The 24,662-nt window shown below is 29.5% G+C and overlaps 1 protein-coding gene across 1 annotated transcript in view; it reads right to left on the bottom strand.

Annotated features, from left to right (window-relative positions):
* Positions 1–24,275, bottom strand: part of LOC107457224 (uncharacterized) — a 52,538-nt gene extending 28,263 nt beyond the window's left edge. Inside the window, exons 1-14 of the mRNA XM_087159265.1 lie at positions 24,135–24,275; positions 20,713–20,913; positions 17,857–17,972; positions 15,849–15,957; positions 13,493–13,800; positions 11,065–11,158; positions 9,226–9,374; positions 8,561–8,656; positions 7,060–7,161; positions 5,690–5,813; positions 4,156–4,265; positions 3,986–4,052; positions 2,681–2,787; positions 194–236 (exon numbers count right to left, since the gene is read on the bottom strand). Coding sequence (XP_087015391.1) covers positions 194–236; positions 2,681–2,787; positions 3,986–4,052; positions 4,156–4,265; positions 5,690–5,813; positions 7,060–7,161; positions 8,561–8,656; positions 9,226–9,374; positions 11,065–11,158; positions 13,493–13,800; positions 15,849–15,957; positions 17,857–17,972; positions 20,713–20,913; positions 24,135–24,207 — 1,699 coding nt within the window. The 5' untranslated portion in view covers positions 24,208–24,275. The remainder of the gene's footprint in view (positions 1–193; positions 237–2,680; positions 2,788–3,985; positions 4,053–4,155; positions 4,266–5,689; positions 5,814–7,059; positions 7,162–8,560; positions 8,657–9,225; positions 9,375–11,064; positions 11,159–13,492; positions 13,801–15,848; positions 15,958–17,856; positions 17,973–20,712; positions 20,914–24,134) is intronic.
* Between the last annotated feature and the right edge of the window lie 387 nt (positions 24,276–24,662).

The following is a 24,662-nucleotide window of genomic DNA, read 5'->3' as shown; positions in this document are numbered from 1 at the left end:
TTAAATAGTTAAACTTTTTATTTGTAATAAGTTATTGAAATAAGAAATTTCACTGTAGTGTACGTTAGTAGCCGGTGTGAATTAATGATATTTACTCACTATCGCATATATAATGCTTGCGCTCTTTGTATACAAGTTGTTGCTCAAATACTGGTTTAAATAGCTTTTTTAAAAATAAAGTAGCTAAACTTACCAGGGATTATGTTTGTCATAGATGTAATTTGGTATGTTTTTTCCTGAAAGAAATAATTATTTCACCATTAATAATTAATATTGAGTTAATCTATTAATTCAATTTTTTATCTTTCATAAATAAAGAATATTTTTTAATTGTTACATAGTATTTAGTTACATTGCGTTTATACTATTCAGTTTCATTGAGATTTAGTATAATGATTATATTTAAAATTATATTTAAGACAATTATAAACATTTTTCATTTTTTTTTCATTAAAAAGTACACTATGGCTGCAATCTCATAACATGGTACTTGAGTTTAATCTGCATAAATACTAATAATTTTCTGTAAAAAGCAGTTCGGTCGTAACTTACCACAGCTAAATGATTTTCAATCGAAAAAAAATTTGGTTTGTTTAGGTAAGAAAGCATTAAAAAGAGTTTTTGAATATAAAAATCCATAAAAAAATTATCAAAGTTGTATTCTTAAGAATCATTACTAGATGTGAAAGTTTAAATTAAGGAATTTAAGAAATAATTAATAATCAAAGTCGCGTTTCTCAGAAGCTTAAATAGGTATAAGAGGGTTAATTTAAGAATTAGAAAAATGACTAATTAATGTTGCGCTATTCAGAAGCATCAATAAACGTGTTAGGGTTAATTATAGAACTTGAAAGTGGTCTAGATTTCTATAGTTTTAGTTGAGTCTAAAGTCTTATAACTTAGAAGCATAACAAGTTCTGAAAGGGTTAATTAGAAAATACAAAACGCCATTAAGAGTTGATGAAAGTTATGTTGCATAGAGACTTCACTAGATGTGAAAAGAACAGTTAGAGAACTCAGAAAGAAAATTAAGAATGCAAAGTTGTGTTGATTAGAAGAATTACTTGGTGTGAAACTATTAGTTCCAAAAGTCAGAAAGGATGCTGAGGATCAAAACTGTTTTATTTAGAGGTAGTACTAGGTAGGAAGGAACTAGAGACGACAGAAAGGGAATTAAAGAACAAAGTTATATTGATTGAAAGCATCACTAGGCATTAAAGAATTAGTTAGAGAACTCAGGAAGTAAAGGATCAAAGTTGTATTGATTCAAAGCGTCACTAGGAGCGACAGTATTAGTTTGAGAACTCTGAAAGGGAGTTAAGGATTAAAGTTGTGCTGCTTAGAAGCATTACAAGGTGGAAAATAATTAGAGATCTCAGAAAGGAGCTAAAGATCAAAGCTGTTTTACTTAGAGGCATTACTAGGTGGGAAAGAATTAGAGACCTCAAAAAGGGAATTAAAGGACAAAGTTATGTTGCTTGAAAGCATCACTAGGTGTTAAAGAATTCGAGAACTCAGGAAGTTAAGGATCAAAGTTTTGATTCAAAGCATCGCTAGGTGTGAAAGTGTTAGCTAGAGAACTCTGAAAGGAAGATAAGGATCAAAGTTGTGTTGCTTAGAAATATTGCTAGTTGGGAAAGAATTGGAGAACTCTGAAAAGAAATTAAGGATCAAAGTTGTGATGCTGATATGAAGTAATAAGTGTGAAAGGATTGATGAGATTCCTTTATTTTCGCAATAAACTTTTAAAGAATAAAATCAGAAACGGTTTAATTTCTAAAAATTGTGTAATTTACAACACTGAGAGTAACAATAGCGTGAAGTCAGTGATTTAGGCATTCTGAATCCTATATTATTCATTAATCATACACATGCCTGATAAATGGACCCTGTGAAACAAATTTAAAATTTGTGGAAGTTTACAAATTTTACATAGTAATATTTCATTTAAATGCATTATTGAAGGTTAAGTATGTATTTTATTACTCAACCCTGTCCCGTTCGCGCAGGGGGCATCCGAACTGATTATTGATTATTGATTACAAACATTAAAATAAAAAATTTTTTAAGTACGGTGTTTCAAATTTCGACGCATACTCTGTAGTTAAAAAATTTACTGATAGGATAATGAAAAAAAGTCGCAGTCAACGCATTTTTTTCCTAGATGTATCCATTTCTCATATTGCTTTTATATTTATTTAAGAAAGCATAAGAAAATATACTTTAACAAGCGAAATCACACGCTTTTAATTCAAAAAATTTTGTAACTTCATATTATAATTTTGTACAACAACCATATTATACGCGCGAGGTAATCTTCATCAACATAATGGCCATGAGGAAAGTATTTGACGCTACAATCATCGGATATTTTATTATATTTCTAGTTATGAACATATTTGCTCAAAACGCAGTAGATTTTATCGTTTTTTAAGTTATATTGTGAAGTTTTAGTATATTAGAAGCTAGTACATTTGAAGTACAATGAATTTAAAAAAATTTAAATTGATTTAAATTTACTTCAGTGTTGATATTAACGTTTTAAGTAAATATATATATAACACAAGTTAGGAATTTTTAAGTCAATTAAAACGTTCATTTTGTATAAGTTTGATGGAATATGTTTGCAAAATATATTTAAAATGTGATTTTTTTTTATCAACTGAAAGACAATTATTACCTGATTATCTTTTACAATAACAATGGTAAACCTTCCAGCAGCTGCAGCTTTTTCTATTATTTTGAACATTTCTTCCATGCCAGGTTCATTTTTATTTACTTTGGTCCCTACAAAATATAGTGGCATTTAAAATACAAAGAGAGCACATGTACGCACATCTATTGTTTTATTTAATTTTTTAAGTGATAAAACCATTTAATTTATAAATGTTTTAATGGAGTAGTGATAATAATATTAATAATAATGATATATATATATATATATATATATATATATATATATATATATATATATATATATATATATATATATATATATATATATATATATATATATATATATATATATATATATATATATATATATATATATATATATATATATGAGAAGATGAGAAAAACTAGATAAGAACCGCAGAAGCCAAGATAGAAAGAAAATGAATAACAGAACAAGATAAAACAGTGGCTGACATGAAAATCAGGGTAAAACGCATTTCCATACGTTACAGAGGGTTGGGGGGAACCACTGACATTAACAAGAGAATCAGGATTTAAATGAATAAAGCAAGATTCCAGGGTATCAAGATGAGTGGATGTGACTTGGGTGGAAATAATTTTGGCATTGTCAAAATTGAATTTATGCCTAAGACTTCATAAATGTGAGGCAATTAAGTATTTCTAAAATGTCTGTTATCAACAATTCGAGAAATCTTCCATTGCTTTACATTGATGGAACTTTGGACCTGAATTCAATTTCGACAATGCTAAAATTATTTGCACCACAGTCACAATTGAATTTCAATCAGTTTTCTGAATCAGGTTTCATAATTTCAATTTTCAATCAGGTAAAATTAACAGCTATTTGTGTTTTAATGGGATTTCGGGATTTTTTGCTTCTCATAATCGCCCCTTGAAATCTCTTGAAACCTAATTAGGCAATTTAATTGGTAAGAAGTTATAGTCATGCTTAGCAATTCTTATTTAATAGTAGTATTTAATAGTACCTATGTGTAATATTAGTTACTGAATATAATGATTAGTGATGATTTAAACTTTCTGTTAAGAGATCTTTTGCAGATCTTAGATTTAGCATGTGTGCTCAATGTAGATGAACAAATAATTTAAAAATATTCCAGTTCATGTTCACAATGTTTATTGGATTAGGAGCAAGTTTAGTTTTTCTCTTTATATAACTATTTAACTTAAGAAAATATCACCTTTTCATAAATTTGTGTGTAATAAGTTTGAGTTTGGGTGCAATTAAATAAACATTTAATTTTAATTAGTATTGCTAAAATTATCTCACCATCAATTTCTATTTTTTCCAGTATCCAACCAGTAAACTCCGTGAGGTAAATTCCGTCAAACTTTCCCTAAAAATTAATTACATTGTATTTTATTGCTTTTTTCACACTTATGAAAATAAATACGTAAAATAGTGAAGTACAATAAATAAATACAAAAATTATAGCTTACTTTAAGCTGATTAATCCTAATAACTGAGGCATCTGTTTCATCCATTATTTTTCCGTAGAATTTTTCCAAGACTTCTTCATATTCGTAACTATTTTTAACCATCGGTGGACCTAGATTTATAAATTCCAAATTAGTTTTATGAAAACCTGATTTCTCACCCGGGTCATGTTTAAATTTTTTTCTAATAGCATCCTTGCATTTATTACTATCTTAATGTTTTATATAAAAATAAATATTCTATTATTATTATTTCCATTATTATCACATAGTTTTGTTGAACGATGTGCTATAATAAAAGTATGTAATTTTTCTTCTGTAGGAAAGTCTAAACTCACACTGTTTATGGAAACATAAATGCTTTAAAAAAATGATAAAGCTTTTTGGTGTATTTTATTTTTAAACATGTTTTCTGCTCATAATTTTTAAATTAATTTAACCATGCTTGACAAATTTTTTTCGCGTGATTTTATTGGTGAAATCTTGGCCAAAGAATACCTAAGGGTTCGCCAAGGGTGAAATAAATCCTGCCAACGGAACTTTATCCTTCTATTCCTTTTTTTTTTCGGTTTGACATTCGTTATTTAGTATTATTTAAACCAAATAATTAAGTAAAACACAATTGTAGCAATCATCTAAAATTTTAAAATATCAAGAAAAAAGAAAAAATTAAATTAATAAAAATATTCAAATATTAAAAATATATCCCTTGTGTAAAGCTTTACATTTTGAAAATAATCAGCAATAAAAAATATTTTAAAATTTTTATCATTATTGCAATGTTTATAAACTTGCAAACATTACAGCTTGGTTACTAGCCAACTCCCACTCTTGGTTATTGATATATTTGGTGACACGCTGACCAGTTAAAATTGAATTTCACTAAGAACAACGTTTAAAAATAATAAGTAATAAAACAAGTAGTTAAATTTCTACTAAACCTAAATGCATTTCAGTGTTACATTATTACACAGCGTATGACACCGAAATGAGCTGAAGTTTTAATAAAAATTTGACTATTTGTGATTTTTAAACGTTGATTTTAATGAAATTCATTTTTATGACAGTATTATTTTCGGACAGTAAAGACGGGCCAACCTTCTTGAAGAGCTTATTGATGCAATTCTGGTTGCGATCTAGGAAAGATTAAGTTAGTAGTTGTTTGGTTTTCATAATTTTATAACCACCTAACTTGCATTCTGTTCATGGCAAGCAATTGAATCCGTGGAAGTTTTGTGGCATGATCGTCGTGTCTTGCTTTCACCCAGAAAACCGCCACGCATAAATCGTTGGAGAAAAGTTGTAATCGTGGAAGCTTTTATTGATACACTTATAAAAATTTCCCATTACTTGTTCAGTGACAATAACTTAAATCCTGAAAATAATGTAGCGATTGCGTCAAATTTTAAAAATATTAAATTTAAAATTCACCATATTCATTACTTATAAATTTACAATTTTCCTAGGACAGATCAGTTTGAAAGAATGTAATGAAGTGAAATTCATAAAAGCAAGAAATACCAAAATTACAACATACCATCTACTTTCAAACGAAAACCTTTCTTCTTGTCAGCATCATAGCATGAGGACACATCAAAGGCTTCCCATTCTTTTTGTTTTGACCGGAAATTGCTTATTGACGTATACGTTAGTCCAACCAACTGAAGCACAAATAGAACAATAAGCAAGTATAAATGACTTGCGCAAATATGTTTGCCTAAATATGAACTAAACTTTAAAAAACAATGTTAAGCAAATAAATTGTTTAAATAATCAAAATACAAATTGCCTTACAAACCACCGTATTAAAACTAATTTACCACATTAAAAACTATCCAACAACAATACCAACACACAGTACAAAAAATCCCTATTTAATTCTAAAATTGCCCAAAATCACATATTGATATACTAACTGATCTACGAAGAACCAACACTTCCTAAATTAGCAATTTGTAAAGACGTTGAAAAAAAAAATTATAAATATCTAGTAGCAACATTTAGCTAAACATTATGTTCGTCTCAATTTTAAAAGCTAAACTTTGAATTGATTTAGCTACCATGACAAAACAACAGCTCAAACATAAGTATATAAGATATACTCAAAATAGGCAATTATACTTTTAACTGTTGGAGAAGTAACTTCATCTTCAGAAAATTCTTAATATCTTAAGTAATATTATACTACCACCTTGCAAAATAATCTTTTCCAGCGACGGCGCCAGTTGGAAAATAGTTCATGTTACTTTGTAGTCGGCGTTGAACAGTCGATCTAATTGTGAGTTTACGACTATCCTTACTCCGTACCTTTTGAACACAACCCAAAAGACAAGGTAACTTCTGGATCAAACATTTTGACAAACTTTGAAGCATTTTGATGGAACATTTGCATTATATGAAGTGAAAAAGCGAAAACCTCCGATGGTTTGCCCGATGGCTAGAGGAAGTTGACAGATGTGCTGTTCACAATAATAAGCTAACCAACCACACTACACAAATAATCAAATTTAAGATCAAAATTGTGCAGTAATACACATTGCAATGCAAGACAGCATTTTTACATTGACGACACAACACAAAAAGTCCCTTTCTGATTACAGCAAAGCAGAAATAGATCATGACTTACAGTCGGTTTTCAAACAATTTTGCTTTGAAATCTATAAGGTCTTTTTTTTTTCAAACTTAAGCGATCAATCGAAATATAACATATTTCATAGTATTATTACTAAATTGACAGATTATTCGATAATATGTATATTAAAATACATATTATCATACATACCATTATCATAATATGTATATTAATACATAAGTTATGAATTATTTAAAATTAATAATTCTATACCGTGGTACAATATTAATGCTTCAAAAATGATTATTCACGTTATAAATGTTAAAATTACTTACCTCAGAAATTTCCGTGGTATCATCCCTTTGGTACGCATACGCGTCAACGTGTGATATTTGAAAATAATTACTGTCTTGCTCATCATCAGCCTGTGGAGCATTCTGAAAGTTTTAAAAATATCATCTTAACTATTGTAAATGCATATACCGGGTCTTCCGAATCGACCACTCTTAAAATTTATTTTTAGAATCTTTGCTTTTAAAGAGGACAAATAAGTATACTTATTGGATCCGCAAATTAATAAATAAGCGAGAACAAACGAAACTCTACCAAAGGCTGACAAATCATTATGTTTTTCTGTATAGGGAAAATGGAATTAAAAACATCAAATCCTGAGTGAGCGGGCTTGTATCTAACTAATATATATTTCCATTTTTTAAAACTAGAAAAGTTTCCCCAATACACTGTTAACCAACAGAAAAAAAAATTTCAGTAAAGAAATGTTTCATCGGAACAAAGAATAAAATTCAAAATATTCTCCATAAAACGAAGTGGTTATGTCTCTGTAACGATTTTTCAGTTTATTCTTTCAATTTTTGTCAGTTTAGGTGTGTTAAAATTTAATATCAAGAAATGAAAGCAATGAAAAATTCCCAATTTTTTTTAAAGTAAAGTAAGCGTAAATATATATTAGAACATGTTTTTTACTATATTGTCTTCACATTTGTGTAATTTTCATGCAAAAAAAATTATAATGCTAATAAAGTAATGATATACATTAACTTCTTTTTCAATTGAAAGTCAAACTTATAAGCTTTTGAACAGGCTAATATTTTTGCAACATTTACTTAACAGCCAAATTCTGTAACTTCTGTAACAATTTCCTAACAGTAACTAATGTATTTCGTTATTGAGACTACTGTAGTTCGTTTAGTGACAAGCATTTTTTTAAAAATTTCCTTGACAGATTTTATTAAAAATTGCAATATCTGAATTCCTGCCACTAGCAAAAAGAATTTTATGGTGCTCATAGATTCAATATGTTTATGCAATGCTTTGAGTAATGTATACTGTAGCAGTTTCAAAATTAATGCTTAGTCAACAAAAGTTAGCCAACTTATTGTAAAAAGAAATTAACAAACTTTTCTTATGCATAAACGCAAATTCTTATTAATTCCTATTAAACGTAAATTCTTATTAATTCTTATTAAACACGAATTTTTATTTATTCTTATTAAACGCAAAATTCTCATTAATTCTTATTAAACTCAAATTCTTATTAATTCTTATTGAACGCGAATTTTTTTTTATTCTTATTAAACGCAAAATTCTTATTTACTCAAATATTTCCATATCCAGGATTGAGGCGTAAAAAAGTTTTTGTAATAGTAACGTTTATCATGACTCTATAAAATTTTAAACAAGAAACATTTGAGTATTCGTACACTTTTGTATGTTTAGTCATGCCGTTTAAAGCCTACTGAAAGTCAATTAAAACTATTTTTAGTATGAAAGTATGACATTGAACTAATAAAGTTCTTAGAAAAAAGTAATAATTACATCTGTGAAGTAGAATTCTAGAACAACTGTGGATTGAGCATCTCTAACTTCATAGGATTGTGTCCAAACATCAAAATCCATTCCATGAACGCTTCTCTGCAAAACATAGAGAAAAAAATTTGAAAAAAAAACCAGTTATTATAACTACAAGAATATGTTGAACAATTAAAGCTAGTGAAAAAGACATGAAAATTGCTTGTATTTTTTTTAAAAAACACTGTACACAATGAAGTAAAAATACGCAAATTGGCAAGAACGAGCTTCCCCTTTTCAGTTAGTGAGAAAACAATTATAAAACTGTATCAATAAATCCTAAAAAAATATTGACAAACAGAATTCTATGGATTTTTACTGAAAGTTCAATTTTTACCATTTAACCTGTATGCAGAAAAATTACGCAAACTGAAAAAGGTCTCCATGTGACGCACCGCAATGAAAATTTTTAAAGCAAATGAATGATCTTAACTAATCGTTACCATATTAAGTTTAGATAAAAGCAACTACTATCTTTTACATTCAAATTTTCCAATAAAATTTACTGTAAATGTTTAAGGAAGCTATTGAGAATTTTACAGTAATGTTTATCTCAAAAATTTCCTCAGTTTTTCAAAATGGACTCTAAAGTCATATGTCATAATCATATGTTTTTATATAAAGTTTCTTACTTTTCCAATGTATACGACATCTTTCCTGTCTTCTGGTTTCTTAGAGAAAAAAATCTTTGGTAGCAAAGTGATATCATAAAAGGGAATATCTTCATCTAGAACGTCTGCTTGGCATATTGGTATTCTAGCAATAACAGTGTATGAAACCTCTAAGAATAATAATAATTACTATCAATCAGTACGATCGGAATAGAATTCAAAATTAGATAAATGAATAAATATTAATTATCTGATATATCGATTTTTTCAAAATGAGCGATGATTAGAAAAATTGCTGCAATTTAAAAAAAGCTGAAAGATACGGAAATGTAAGGTGCGCTGCATTCTGATTTAAAAAATAAATAAATAAAACACTCGTTTTTTTTTCATTTTTATTTATTTATTTATTATTTATTTTTTTATCACATTTCAAACTTAGAAATAAAATTCTTCGATAGATAGCACGGCTTTCTGAGAAAAAAAATATTTTCTATTGCATGTTGGACCATTCGAACTGAAACATTTGCATGAGCATCTGCTAATTTTGTCCTCAAACTGCAAATGCTGGTTAGTCTTAAAATATTTTTTTAGAGTTTTTATCACTTACTAGTGCCATCTGTTGGCAGGTCTCGTAATTTAGTTTGAAATTTGGTGGGAATAAATGCTTGAGTCATTAAGCAGAGCCCCCAGAAATATAATATTTCTATCTCTTTCCGTTTAAATTTAAATGTTTTTTTTAAATCATCTGTATCTTTTAGGACACCCGTTACAAAACGTATGAAAAGATAAGGGGACTTTTTTAAAGAGATTATTATTTAAAGAGAGAAATGTCTGAAACTTTATATCATTTTATAAATTATATAACAGTTTGATCATATCACATTAAGAAGAAGGATAGTGGATCAGTTTGAGAATTTAATACAATGGTAAGCCACGTTTTTCCCCAAAATGGCATTTTTTAAAAAAAAAGAAAAAAAAAAGAGTTTAGTGGTATTGCTTCAGGATTACGAGTTTTCGGATTATCCACTAGATAACACAGAATAATTTTATTGTCCTAACGGAAATTACAGAGTTATCCACCAAAACCGTTCATCTAAACAACTTATAAAGTGTGGATTTATACTACCTTAAGCTCTTCATTTATTCAAACATGATAACAAATTATTCATGACCTTTTAAAAAAAGTCTTGTGTTTTCTCTGCCAGTACATGTAAAGGCTTTGAGAAAAATACCCAGTAAATTTTTACGAGCAATTTAAAGCACTTATAAAGAAAGAAAAAAATGCTATCGTCAGATATAGCCTGGTTTGTCTTCAATACAGATGAATCAGGATTCTATGATTCATCCCTTGAGTATGGAATAGATGAGAAAGAAAAATCTATTGTTCAGTGGATGTTTTTTTGTGGGGGGTGGACTGACCGCGAGTCAAAAATTCTAGAATGTGCATATCAGTTGATGGTTATATTTCCGCCACAAGTGGTCAGAATTACCACCAAATTTTCTCTTTTTCATGAATTTTTTAGGGGATTGACAGTGAGCTAAAAATTGCTCTACAATGTACATCATTTGATGGTTAAAAATCCCCCGCAGTGGCCTTCCCCAAATGATCCCTTTTTAAGAGTTTTAATGGTACAAATGTGCCCACCCCTTTAAGAGCCTAAACATGCAACTTAGGTTAATTATATTTTTCCAATATCTAAATGATTTAAAATATCACCCTGAACTATTAAAAAAGAATTTTTTTTTCCAACTTATTAAATCAAAATTTACCTTTCAAACCTATTTGTAAAACGCACTAAAGTTTAACATAAAAACAAGAAAAGTGGTCTCAATTAATCCAACTGACCCTATAATACTTACTTCCATAAAAATCGAGTATTCTAGTATCTTGTAAAAGTCCTTGGCTATCAAACCCGTCAACTCGAATTAATTTCAATTTCGTATCATGCCAAACCTTAAATAAATTAATTTATAAAGTTAATTTGGCACATATTTATAATTTAATTACACAATATTTAAAATGTATAGAATTATATTTAAAGAATTTTAACTACCCATGCTAACAGAGAAATATATGTTCATAATCCAGCGCAACTATCGAATAAATTCTGGGATAGCTCGCATAGGTAAGTTAAGATGAGAGGTGTCCGTGCATTATACAAAATATGGGTAGTAGTTCCCAGTACTCATCGCATAACTCCCGAAAATATGAGGGGAATTAGATATCCATTTGATATGTTTCATTTCCAAGGTTTCACATTCATTTAACATGTTTTTCTTCATCAAAGGTAGCAGAATATATTCTGAGTCAATCGACAGCGCAATCTTCATAACTCAAATTTGTCTGCAAGGCAAACTGAGTCTGACAGAGACTATTATCGTAAAGTTAGGCTTAATCAAATGCGTTTACAGCAAATTTAGCACATATGAGGTAGATAAATATATTATCTTAAAAATTTAATAATTTTTTGTTAAAAGAAATTGCGCATTTTAAAATGAATGGGACAGTTAAAACTCAAAAATTAAATATTATTTTTCAAAATTTTTTTTATTGAAGAACATTATTTGGAAATTAATGAGCTAACTTTTCTCTGGCTTACGTAATAAACAAATTGAGAAAGTTAAGGAAATAAAAACCTCTTTTTGTCTCACCTCTCAGTAGTATTTTAGGTTTGGTTTTTAAATATGAGATGAAATATAATCTTCAGGCGTATGATAATTATTATTTTTAAATCTGAGATGAAAAATAATTTGCAGAGGCTCCAATGCCGATAACGTGCTGAAGGATTTCTGCTACCGGACCTATACCTTACCGGGATGTACTTCTGCACTCAGTTATAGACGATCCACGAACCACTTTTTAAACTCTCTTTAATTATGTCATTCTTAATATTTCCTTAAACCTTTCTCCTTAGCTAATTTGTCTACGGCGAAAACAAAAAGTCTGCAATAAAAAAAGTAGTAGGTCTGCAAAATAAATAAAAAAGTCTGCAATATAAAGTCTGCAGGGTATGGTGAAGCATTCTTCTCCACAATCTCCGAAAACAAGAATTTGCTACGCTAACAAGCTATAGTGACTGATGCACGTTAAATCTGTCGAGTCGCAAAGTCCTCCATGCTCCCATAACAAACCAATACCTCTGGAGGTACTGATCCAGGAGTTTCATTGTCTTCTGGATTGGTTCAAAACTTACAAGGCTACGGAGTTGAGCATTAGTAGTCGTAAACTCAAAATTGGTCGGCTGTTCAACGACGGATGCAAAAAAAAAAAAAGAAAAATTAAGGTTGCGCCGTGGTGGCTATAGAGATAGAGCTTTCACTTTCCAATGAGTTGAATCGAAGTTTTGAATCCCAGCGATAGCTGGTCGCGATACGAATTCCGCAACTAACTCGCACAGACTGCAGTGTTGACGTAAAATATCCTCAGTGGTAGATGGATCATGGATTAGAGTCCTCTTGCTGTTAGCCTAACCGTGGGAGAGATTTGTAGGTTTCCTCTCCATGTAACGCCAATGCGAGTTACGGAGTTTAACATTAGTAGTCGTAAACCCAAAATTGGATCAGCTGTTGAACGACGGTTATAAGAAACTAACAAGGTTTAGGGATTTCGAGGTTATTAGGAAAACAACATTATCAGAAACCATTCCGAAAGATGGCTTTAAAAGTCGTTTCTGCAACTTTTATATCCGAGTACAGAAGTAGTACATTAATTCAGGTGGGGGCTGTTTTGAGACATATTTGATATGTAATTCAAAACAGGCATTAGATTTGACCTGGAAATTAAGAGCCTCTTTTTATAATTCAATTTTAAACACATTTTTTGGAAAGTTTTCATAGCCGTAATTGAAAACATTAGTTAAGGAACATTTTAACAGGTATTTTTAAAGCTCGAAAAGAATTATGTTTTGGAACGTAAGTTAAAACATTAGCAAGAATCATAAGCTTAACATTGTTTTAAGAGGAATTTTCGAGATGCTTTATACTGTGGCGTAACTATCACTAGAAATATTAAATACCAACTAACTAGTATATAAGACAGGTCAACTTGATTCCATCAGAAATACCTTTTGATAGATGAAGGTTTACATAGTCGATAATTATATCCCCTTGATTCCCTTGTATTTAAGGAAGGTATATTGAACATGAAAATAATCTATTAGGCCTTTAATTATTCAGGTTTTCAATTTCTATTCTCCTTCGACTGTATAATTCGACTTTTTTACAAGTTGATTTTCTAAAATTTACTGAAAAGTTCTGGGTCTTGCAATGCAATATCAGAAAATCTTACTTTTTTATATGTTGTGTAGACTCCTCCTCCTTCATTGCCTGGCTCTTTTTGCTCTTTGATGAGATTGTAGGAGAAGCTGTAATAGGGAGGAAAATCCGGAAATGGTTTGTGAGAAATTGTATTGCAGTGGATACCAACCGGTGGCTGAAACACGTTTTCATCGATGATAGTTGACCTGAATCTGAAGAAGTTGTAAGAATGGTGCATTTCTTCCTCGTCTGGGTCCAGTGGTGGACACTTCAATGAGAGGGAAATCATAGTCGGTTTACAGGTGTGACTGTCGCAGTCCGGTAATTCAAACTCTGGCTCTGTAACATAAAAGTAAAGCTTTAGGACATTAACCCCTTGCTTACGGTGCACCATTCATACCGTTACCTGTGGTTCACATGTTGTACCAGCCGTGAGCAAAATTTCAAAGGACAGTCAAACTTTTTTCCGAAATTAATATTAATCTTTTCAACAAAATGGTGGCTAAAGATTAAAAAAACTGGTGCAAAATGTTTCTCTTTGCCTGTGACAGGGAAAAAGAGATATGAAAAAATATCGGGTGCCGAGCAGTTCACTGGCTAAGATGCGCAACGCTTAAAAGGGCGACACGTCGCCTGACAGTGATCCAAATGGAATAAATGTGAAATGAAAGTAGTATAATGCTATACATATATATGCTAGCGAAGGGTAAATTAAAGGCAAATATTGTAACAAACAGACTCATGAATTGAGTAGTTCATGTGATTTAAGTGTGTGCGTGTTTGCATGGACAAAAAATATCCATACTATCCATACATACCATCCCATATCTTTGCATTCTTTGAAGAAATTCGTTACCTCTATTCAATTGACATTTAAAAGAAATGTTTTTATAAATTTAATAAATGAATATAATTCGATAAAAGAATTTAATTTAATTTAATAAAAGACTTTAATTAAGCTAAGCGAATTTAATTCAATAACGATGAATTATAGGAGAATTTTTGCCATACATTAAACTAGAATAGAATATCAGCAAACGATACCGTCTTCTCGTTTGTGAAATTTAAAAGTTTTTAAAATGCTGAAGCAATGTATGGCAAATTGAAACTTACAAAACCTTCATTTTTACTATACAGGAAAAAAAGTAAAACTTTATAAAATAAAATAGACAGTTATTGGACTAATATCTTAATTTAGACTCATATATTTAATAAGCTTACTCATATTTGATAAGAGGTGCTTGAAATAAGCTAAAATCAAGACAGTTTTGTCAAGGAGAAGTTTCTGACAGGAAGAAATATCAAAAAGCTCTCAACTAAACATCTCTTGCAGTTGAAAAATATAATTTATTAATGACTTGGTCGAATAAATTAGTCTTTTATTACAACCAACAACAACATGATTTGACATACAGCAATCAGGTTGCGAAGTTTAACTTCTTACGCGCGGAGGGACTCCACGCACTATTTTTTTTGTAAATGAAACATAGAAGATAAGAAAAAGCATTCAAGTATGGAAAGACGAATCCTATATCTTTTTTTTACGAAACATATACACCTTTTTTTAATTTTTACAAACTAACAATTACTTTAAGGAAACAATTTATTTTGACTTTTAGGCTTAACTCAACGGCTAATTTATAATAGTTTCGATGTAAGGATCTTCAAAACATTAAAAGTGATTATTTTAGCAACATTACATAAAGTTACAAAAGTGCATTGAAAATATTACATAATCGTTTGCGTCAAGATTTTAAAATATCCTTCTCGTCACATAAATTTATTTACAACTCATAACTAAAATAGAGATGTCCAAGCCAGAGGCAGAACATTATCACTCTTTGGAATAAATCAATCAAATATCAAAATTTTATGGTTGTGAATGGCAACTTGTAGTTTGCCCCGTTCCTCGCATTTCCATTCTAATAGAAACGGTACACGTATTGGTGCATCTGTAACTAACTAATTATTGATGGATTTCCAGAGGACATCCATCAATAATTAGTAAGTTACAGATAAGCGAAGTGACACCACCTTAAAAATACTCCACAATACACAGCAATAACATATCCCTTAGTTACCCAATAAGCTAAGACACGTTAAAAATGAGAAATTAATAGCATTATTTGTTTTATTTAAAATTGCAGATGTGCCATCTCTCCTAACCCTAACCTATTTTATTTTGATAAGCGGATTTCAAATTAATACAAAGTAACTTGCTTAAATAAAATTTAAGGATGCATTTCAAAATTTTACTTTTAAACTATAATTTCAAAAAGTATTTAGAATAAATTATTTTATAAAAAAGTAAAGAAAATTAAATTTTTTGACTTATCAAATTAAAAAAAAAATGTACAAACCCACTTAGGTAAGCGATAATTACTTACTGGAAAAAATGTGAAAGACATTGCAGTTGAGAAGTCCATATCGAGTATCATTAATAGTGTCCTTAAATACATAAGATGGAAACAAAGATTCTTCTTCTCGGTCAAACACCTGGAATATACATTACAATAATGAGCCTAAGATTGACACCAGTAAAATAAATTTTTGTCGAATGTTTTGGTTTCAAAGAACTAAGATAAAATTTTAAAATTATAAAAGCAACTTTAAAATCTTCAAATTAATCTCAGTTATAGAAAATGGGTTAAATACGGAAATACAAAAATGCACTTCCTTGAAAGAAAGTATTTTACTTTTATTGGACATATACATGTGTTTGATTCTAAAAATAATGGGGAAGGACTGCTGCAAACTTTGTTGAATTGTTTGGGTAAAAACTTGTTGCTTTGCAGACGACTCCAATTACACACTCGGGGTTCATAACGCGATTGTGCGTCCCCTTATGGCCATGAGGATAAAAGGTTTGTCTTCTTGGCTTAAGTAGCGGAGGATCGCTGAAATCCAGCATAACAATCCGTATGACCGTCCTAAAACAATCGATTCCCTTCTGTGGACAGTTAAGAGGTATCAACCAGTAATAATGCAGAACGATAAACCGCAACCCCGGCAAGTTATTATATACAAACATGTACTGATAGGCATTTTTTTAACACGATATAGTACAACAACTATTTACAATTTACAAGGAATGCAGGAATTCCGTACCTGCCTCCGAAGGTGGCAACAACTGATTCTTCATCGGAATTATGAGTCGTGAATTATAAAAGATTAAAGTAGATTTATTTAGAGATAAAATGTCCCCTCAAAGCTCTACAGAAAAAAGTCAGCAAATATCCAGTTCCGATTAGTCGGATAATGAAAGCATGAAGGGGAGATGAGTAGATAGAACAATAAAAATCTATATACAAGGCGGTAAGATATAAAAATGCGAATGAAATCGTATGAATATATAGCGGTAATACTGTAGTAAATGTCGAAACTAAGTTAAATATAAGACAGACAAACACTAAAAGCTATTTATATATGTTTACAGTGGGCAAACAAAATAAACAGACCACTTCGAATAACTTTTAGGATCGGATCTTCACGTCCTAGTTTCAATCTTAAGGGATCGAGGGGATGACTTGAACGATGCTGATTAATTATTGCAGACGAAATTTCAAATTACAAAATCAATGATAAAAATATACTTTCTCTGAATAAACATACCTTTTTTTCAATGAATTTGGATTTCTTACATCCAAAATAAGCCACTATCTGGGAAATAAGGCCGCAATGGTTTGAACCATTTACTGTTAAAAATTGTGATATGTTGAAAAATGTTTGCACATTATTCGTTTTTCCAAAGCATATACACAAAAAAAAATATTTTTTAGTAAATAGTAATTATTACTTTATTTAATAATAATCGAAAAAACTTTGAGCTGTATAGCATGCAATTTTTTACATAGTTTTAACGAATGTAATCTTACATTTCAAAGAAGAAAACCTGAGCGAAATCAGCCGAAGATTGAGTCCTAGAACAAGAAGATCCGAACATTAGATCAAAAGTTATTTAGAGTGGTCCGTTTATTATTATTATTTTTTTTCTTTTTTGCGCACTGTCATTATGTACAGAGACCAGGATATCCTTCTCTTCCGCAGCTATAGCAGCTTTTTAAACTGAGTGTAACATTTAAATGCAAACTTAATATGAGAAAATAATCGCTATCGAATAATCGCTAATAATAGCATAATAATCGAATAATCGCAAACTTAATAATCGCTATCGAATCTCCACTTCTGCACGCATTATAATTGTCACCACTGTCGTCTGCTTTCCATGAATATACTGAATACCAAGTCATTTGCATATGACGTCATGTTAAATCCATCATGCAAGGTTAACGACTATGTGACGCCATCATTCTGACGTAGCAATTTTGACGAGCAATGTATTATCGTCAGCGGAAGCTTAATTGCAACAAAAACTTGAATAAGAGCATTGCATACCGAAGTAGTAAAGTAAAAGAATTCTTCCGCTGGGTTAAGGGTTTTATTTTGTCCATCTGTAGAGTAGGGAAAAAGGCTCCCAGTTGCCGGTATTTCTTTAACATTACAAGTGAAATCTAGAATGGAAAATAAATTAGTAGATTATTTTTAAAAAATAAATTTTGAGATATTTCTGCCTAATAAAAAAGATTAAAGCACACGCAACCTTTAGCGACATATGGGTCAACTAATTAGCAAAACTTAAGGTAAAATCAATTGTGCATAATACATTTAGACGTGTCAAATAGCATTAAACCTCTAAATTTATTTCTGTGGTAACATTCTAGAATATAATATTCCTAATTTTATTTCTTAAATTAATGTTTTTTGTTTGCTTTTTTTAAGTCAAAATACGTTGAACAAAATATTAAATTTTACGTTTTCTGAAATTTTATTATTAGAGTAAATCTGCAAATAGTATTACCGTAAACTAAATATTTCATTATTTAGACTAAATATCTGTACGATGAGCCTAATTCCAATCTTAATAGTTTGAAAGGTTGACACTAATTAACGTTAGTTTCGAGTTCAGTTTTTATACCATTAAAACTTGTTGTTACGTTTTTCATAGAAATAATTCAAATTTTTAACTTTAGTCATGAGTTTCATATTTGCATGTGGTTTGAAACGCTTCTTTCAAGATGGTAGATCAAATAATGAGAAAATATATATATATATATTTGTTGATTATAAAATTACACTTTCGAAAGGCTAGATAAAAGAAAGGAGCTACTGGTCAGAATGACATAATGTTTCATAAAAGTGTACAGGAAGCAAAATAAATTCGTTTTACTAAAGAAAAAATAATTCAAATTTGACTAATAGATGGGCGCTATACTAATCAAAAAATGACTGCTTTAAAGGATGTGATAATTTTAAGATGGTTATTAAAGTTGCAACTTTGTTATTACATAACTAAGGTAAAAAATTGATATACTAACTTTGACAAGCTTATTCCAGATTTAACCAGACTATAAAAGATTACAACGGTAAATTGCATCAGAATAGAATAATACAGTGAAACTTCTTGTGCGCGGCAGCTCTCTGTTCCACAGTAGAATGATCGTTAATGGAAGTCAATAAAGGTTACCTTCATTGACTTCAAAATGTTATCGAAAGTACATGATTTTTTTTTCAAGCAATTATAATTTTACTCAATGTTATTTTCTTGGTACGGAAATGTCACTTGTGTTGATCTCATGGAAACCGGATCGACGAATGAAATTTAACGTCATAGCGAGAGCTCTTTTTTATGATTTCTTCCAGAGATCGTCCGAAAGTGCTCTAATAAGAGCCACTCACAAATGTTTTGAATATAATTGAATCGACTTATTTATTTTGTTAATATTTCTTAATTTTTATATTTTTCCGTGTTTCCTTATTTGATCTTTTCCTCATTTGGTGCAGAAGTTTGCCCGGTCTATGGGGGAGGTTTTGATGTTCTCTTCGAAAAGGTTTTCTTCAGCACTTAGTCTAAGGAAAAAATTCTGTGCCTCCCAAAAGTGGTCGCAAATAGAAGAGGTCGCTATTCAGAGGTGGTCTTTTCCGGAGGTTTCACTGTGCTAAAGAAAATTATTAGAATTTCGAACATCCTCATGATGCAATTTATTTTCATTTTGTAACCGTCGTTGAACAGCCGACCCAATTTTAATTTTACGATCAATGTTCAACTCAGTAGACTTGTAATTTTCAATCCAGAAGACAAGTGGGCTTCAGGAGCAGGTATCGGGAGAAATTTTGCCTCAGAGGAGGACTTTTTAATGGGACTAACCTCACAGCAAGGGGACTCTAACCCATGATTCGTCTACCACTGAAGATATTTTAAGTCAGCGCTGTGGTTGGTGCGAGCCAGATTTCAGAATTCGTATTTACCAGCCATCGCTGGGATTTGAACCAGGGTCACCTCATTAGAAGGCGATAGCTCTATCTCCTGAGTTATCACGGTTCTTCATTATGTAATGAATCACTGTTTGAATTGTATAACACAATTTTGAATTAAGTTATTCGAGGAGACAGATGTCACTAAATTTATTAATAAGGTAGATTGCTTGAGGTTTATTGGTCTTTCCTTTCTGTATAGACTGTTCATGCTTGAGATTTAAGATATTAAACCTATTAGACTAGAGTTTGGAATTATCTCAATTTGAAATGAATTTCTAATAGGGAGTGGAAACTTATAATAAATTTTTAATTGGAGAACTATCGTAATGCAGAGAAGGGAATGGAAAAATGTTTCAAAAGCCTCGTCTTTTTACATTTTTGGAAAGATAAAGCTCAATTTCAATATTTTCTGAACAAAATTACTGACTTCAATAAAAAGATTCAGCTTTTATATAAATTTTTATTTATCTTTTAGTTTCAGAAGAACTCTCAAAAACAGGTAATTATGAAATCTAATATAAAAAACGTTTTGTAAAAATTTCTGCTAACAGATAGCAGACAAATGACATGACAGGCAATCAATTCAAAGGCAGTATAGTGCGGCTTTGAGGAGAACTCCTCCAGACTGAAAGTCTGGGACTGTCTATTGCTATGGTAACAAGCGAGATCACATTTCTAATGGGGGTGAAATGGAGGAAAGAAGGTGTCGATTGGTTTACTCACGATGACCTGCACTAAGATTAAGACAAAACCATTCATCCCACACCCCTATTCGAAGTGACCTTTCCTCGTAACCATAGTACCCGCCACGACTCGAGACGGGTGTCTGGAGCAGTTCTCCTGAAAGCCGCACTATACGTGAGGAATTAGAAAAAATAATGTTTGTAAAAATAATAAAGTTAGTTATATTAGTGATGGAATATCATATTACATTACCTTTAATAAACATCAACTGGTTATCATTGAAATTATAGATGCTTATTGAAAATTCATTTTGATGTTTATAGTGCAAAGCTGCTCTGTTAGTAAGCCTATCGTAATATAAGGAACCATCCACTTCCACTTTTTCGTCTCTAAGTATTCCCTGAACTTCGACTTGAAATACATCTGGAAACTTGGGCTTGGGGGGATCAGTATCTAAAATTATCAACAACAAAAAAACTCATTTAAAACATGATTTTATAAGTTCATGTTAAAAGCGAAAGCCAAATATTAAAAGCGACGACGTTATGTTGCGACTAAATATTATAAGCTAATGGTAAAATAATTTCAGTTATGGATGGTTGACTGAATGTAAACCATAACAAACTTATTCCTAAAACCGGAAGAAATTCAGAAAACTTCCTGTGTTTCCCCCCGCTTACGTAATGCTTCCGCGCGATGTGTGATCAGGATTCATATTCCCAAAAATTTTATTATTGGGAGTTCTGTTTAAATTTATAATGTATAATAAATAAATAAAACATTAAAATTTCTACAATAGATTTTGAGAAAGGCTGCTTTTTTTTCCTTGTTAATACAATCAATGCTAAAGTAGAATTTCAGAAAATTGATTTAAAACAATTGATTTTTGGGAGAGAGAAAAATATTTACATTTTATAGCGTAACATACAAAAATGTTAAATATATAAAAACTTGAATTTTTTATTTTTTGTTGTTTACGTGGATTTTTCTACTGCACAGCGAAATGCACCACCGGAAAAAAGGAGGTTATTAGGTAAACGTATTTGAAAGCCTACGAAGTTTATTTTGCAGTCAAGCTAGTTTATATCGCCAAATATGAAATTCGCACCCTGAACGAGCATTCCGATGAGTTTCTTTTTCTCCCCCTACTGACTGAAATGAAACAATTTTTTTATACCACTCCAACTGGCAACTCCTGAAACGAAGAAACAAGATTCAGAATAAGAAACAAAATAACAAAGATAAAAAAATCTCCGTTTTTTTTTAATTTTTTTTTATGAGTTATGTGAAGTTATAACGGTATTTTTGAAGATTAATGAAAATGCAAGATAATAATTTTTATCTTGTTTCTAAACCCTAAAGTGTTAAATGAAGAAGATGGTGGAAGTCAAAAAATGACATATTACAGCTTATACAAAATATGTATCAAAAATTTAAAAATTTTAATGTTCCATAAAATACAATTTACCTTAATTTAATATTTTAAATAATATAGAACTCAAAATAATTTATAACAAACTATCATATATTTTTTTTTTAATTTTATTTTACTCTATTTTATTAATTTTGATTTCATGCGTTTTTTTTATACAGTTCAAATTTACATTTTTTTTATACAGTTTTTTTTATACAGTTATACAGTTCAATTTTCTTAATTTAATTTCAGTTTTTATACAGTTGCAAATCTCGAAAAAGAAAATTACTTTATGCAATATTCATAAATTCATAAATACAATCTAATTATACAGAAAAATCTTTTACTTAGTGCTTAAAAAGTCCTTATTAAAAAAAATTTTCAAACATTTATTATGAAAATATATGATAAAAAAATAAATTGTATTTAAAAAAAATATGAAGGGACTAATTTACTCTTATTTATTTACTTACAAAATCTTTAATACTTTGTAAAGTTTTCGTCTCAGGTTTCAAACATTAATTTTAAATATTTTATTTTTTGTTAATTTAATCTTTTAATTCATGAATTATTCCTATGGTTGATGACTCTAAAACAAATTTCAAATATATATATATATATATATATATATATATATATATATATATATATATATATATATATATATATATATATATATATATATAAGATTTCTTTATTATTTATTTATTTTTTTCAATGAGTAAATGAAAATGTTTGTTTTAAAATATCACTTTCGTATTGCAAATTTGATACCCGAAAATTTTATTCGAAAAAATAGGAAATTTTATTTTTTTTAGAATAAATGCTGTAAATTACCGGTTCCTTATTTAGTGCCGTTTCATTATGGAATAATAAACATTACAGCAAAGATAAAAAATTTACGATTTCTTTCTGCTAAGTTTCGAGAAATAATTCACACATTATATAAAATAAATCGTATTACTGAAGATTGAAAAAAATTAACACGGGTCAATATCTTGGGTCCTCATGGGTCAATATCTTGTTTCTGAGAACATGAAGAAGACAGTGGAAGCCAAAAAACAACATATAGCTGCTCGCACGTAACATATATTTTAAAATTTTTAAAATGTTCTGAAACACAGTTTAACAATTATAAAGTTTTTATTTGTTTGTTTATATTTCATACGTTTTACATGAATGACGAATCAATTTAAGCAATGTTACTTATTTATTTACAGCTTGTTATTTACTATCTATATTGTTTGTATATAAATAGATAACATGATTAAGCTTGTTATTTATGTATTTACATAATCTTTATGAAATAAATATTGGTTTTTTTAGTTTTTTTTTACTCATGTTTTTAAATATAAATTTTTTTTTAAACTATTTGTTTAGTTTTTAACTTTTCGATTCATGAATTTTCTCTATAACTCTTTGTTTAGATTTGGTTGGTTACAGACTGTGTTGTTCAGTAACGAAATAAAAAAAAATCACATTTTGAGAATTGAAAAGCAATTAATTTCACTGATAATAAAAAAATTAAAAACAATAATAAATAAAACAAATAGATAAATAATAAAAAACATGATTGAAAATTTAACAGATGTTTTTATTGTTGATTACTTTATTTATTTATTTTCAATAAGGAAAAGGAAATATCTGCTTAAAAGCGTTCCGATGTTATTGAAAAATTATTGATCTCTGAAAATTTCATTCAAAAAATTGAACTTTAATTCTTCTCAGAATAACTACTATTTGTAAAAATTAAATACTTTTTTTGCTTAAAAAGCTAAATAATGGAGAAAACTATTATTTTTATCTGTGAAAAGATATCTCAGTGGCGTAGTTTTAATGTATTTAGGGGGGGGGGGTATCTCCTTTTTCTGTTATGCATATGTATATAACAAACTCTTAAATTAAAAAATAGTCGAAGTTCAATTTAGGTATTAAGTGAAACGATAAGTTATTTATTTACTTTTTCAAACTGCAGATTTTCGAATTTAAACAGCTCTCAAATACAGATTGATAAGAAAATTTTAATATCCAATAATTTTGAAGCATAATCAACTTAAATAGTTCAATTAACATCATATTTCTTAACATCTTTCCAATATATCAAATATATCTTAATCTACTTTAATAAGTTTTAAAACACTTAATTGTTTTCGATTTCAGTAGATGCGTTATTAAAATTCAAGCAACACTTTAGAAGTAAATTGGATTTTAAATTATTTCATTTTTTCTCATAAAAGAGTGCCTGTAGAGTTACCCTTACCTTGAGCCTTCAAAGTGCCGATGACTAATGTGAATATCAATGAGAACTGTTTTAAATATCGGAGACGAAACATATTCCTCACCTCTGAAAGATATTTGCTCAGTGATAAGCAATGTATAAAATCTATAAATCCATCGGGCGTATTTGCTATCATGTTCCAATTTAATCAAAAATGTTTTATCTCGATAAATAACAAAACAATTGTATCTTATCGTGAATATAGTATTTTCTAATTCAATAGCTAATAATATTCCTTTGAGAAAAACTGAAATAGTTTCGTGCAATTATGACAATTGGCTTATTGACTTTACCTCAAATGTAATCAGAAGGTCTCGATTGTTATTGTAACTTAACTCTGAAGTGCCATTTACAAAAGAAGATTCGTTGTCACTTCAGTCTTTCGGTTTTAGGTTAGAAGCTAGAATAAATGTATGTAAACATAAACACTACGAGAGACCCTTCCCCATATACCCGATGATCAATTCCAGGGGTTTTAAACATCAGGATCAGACTGACCATGGACCTGAA

This window comes from Parasteatoda tepidariorum, chromosome 1 (assembly GCF_982258835.1).
Source record: "Parasteatoda tepidariorum strain Cologne lab strain chromosome 1, Ptep-v5.0, whole genome shotgun sequence".
In the NCBI taxonomy this organism is placed as follows: Eukaryota; Metazoa; Arthropoda; class Arachnida; order Araneae; family Theridiidae; genus Parasteatoda; species Parasteatoda tepidariorum.
The sequence above is the reverse complement of the archived record's forward strand: the minus strand, read 5'-3'. Positions and strand labels throughout refer to the sequence as shown.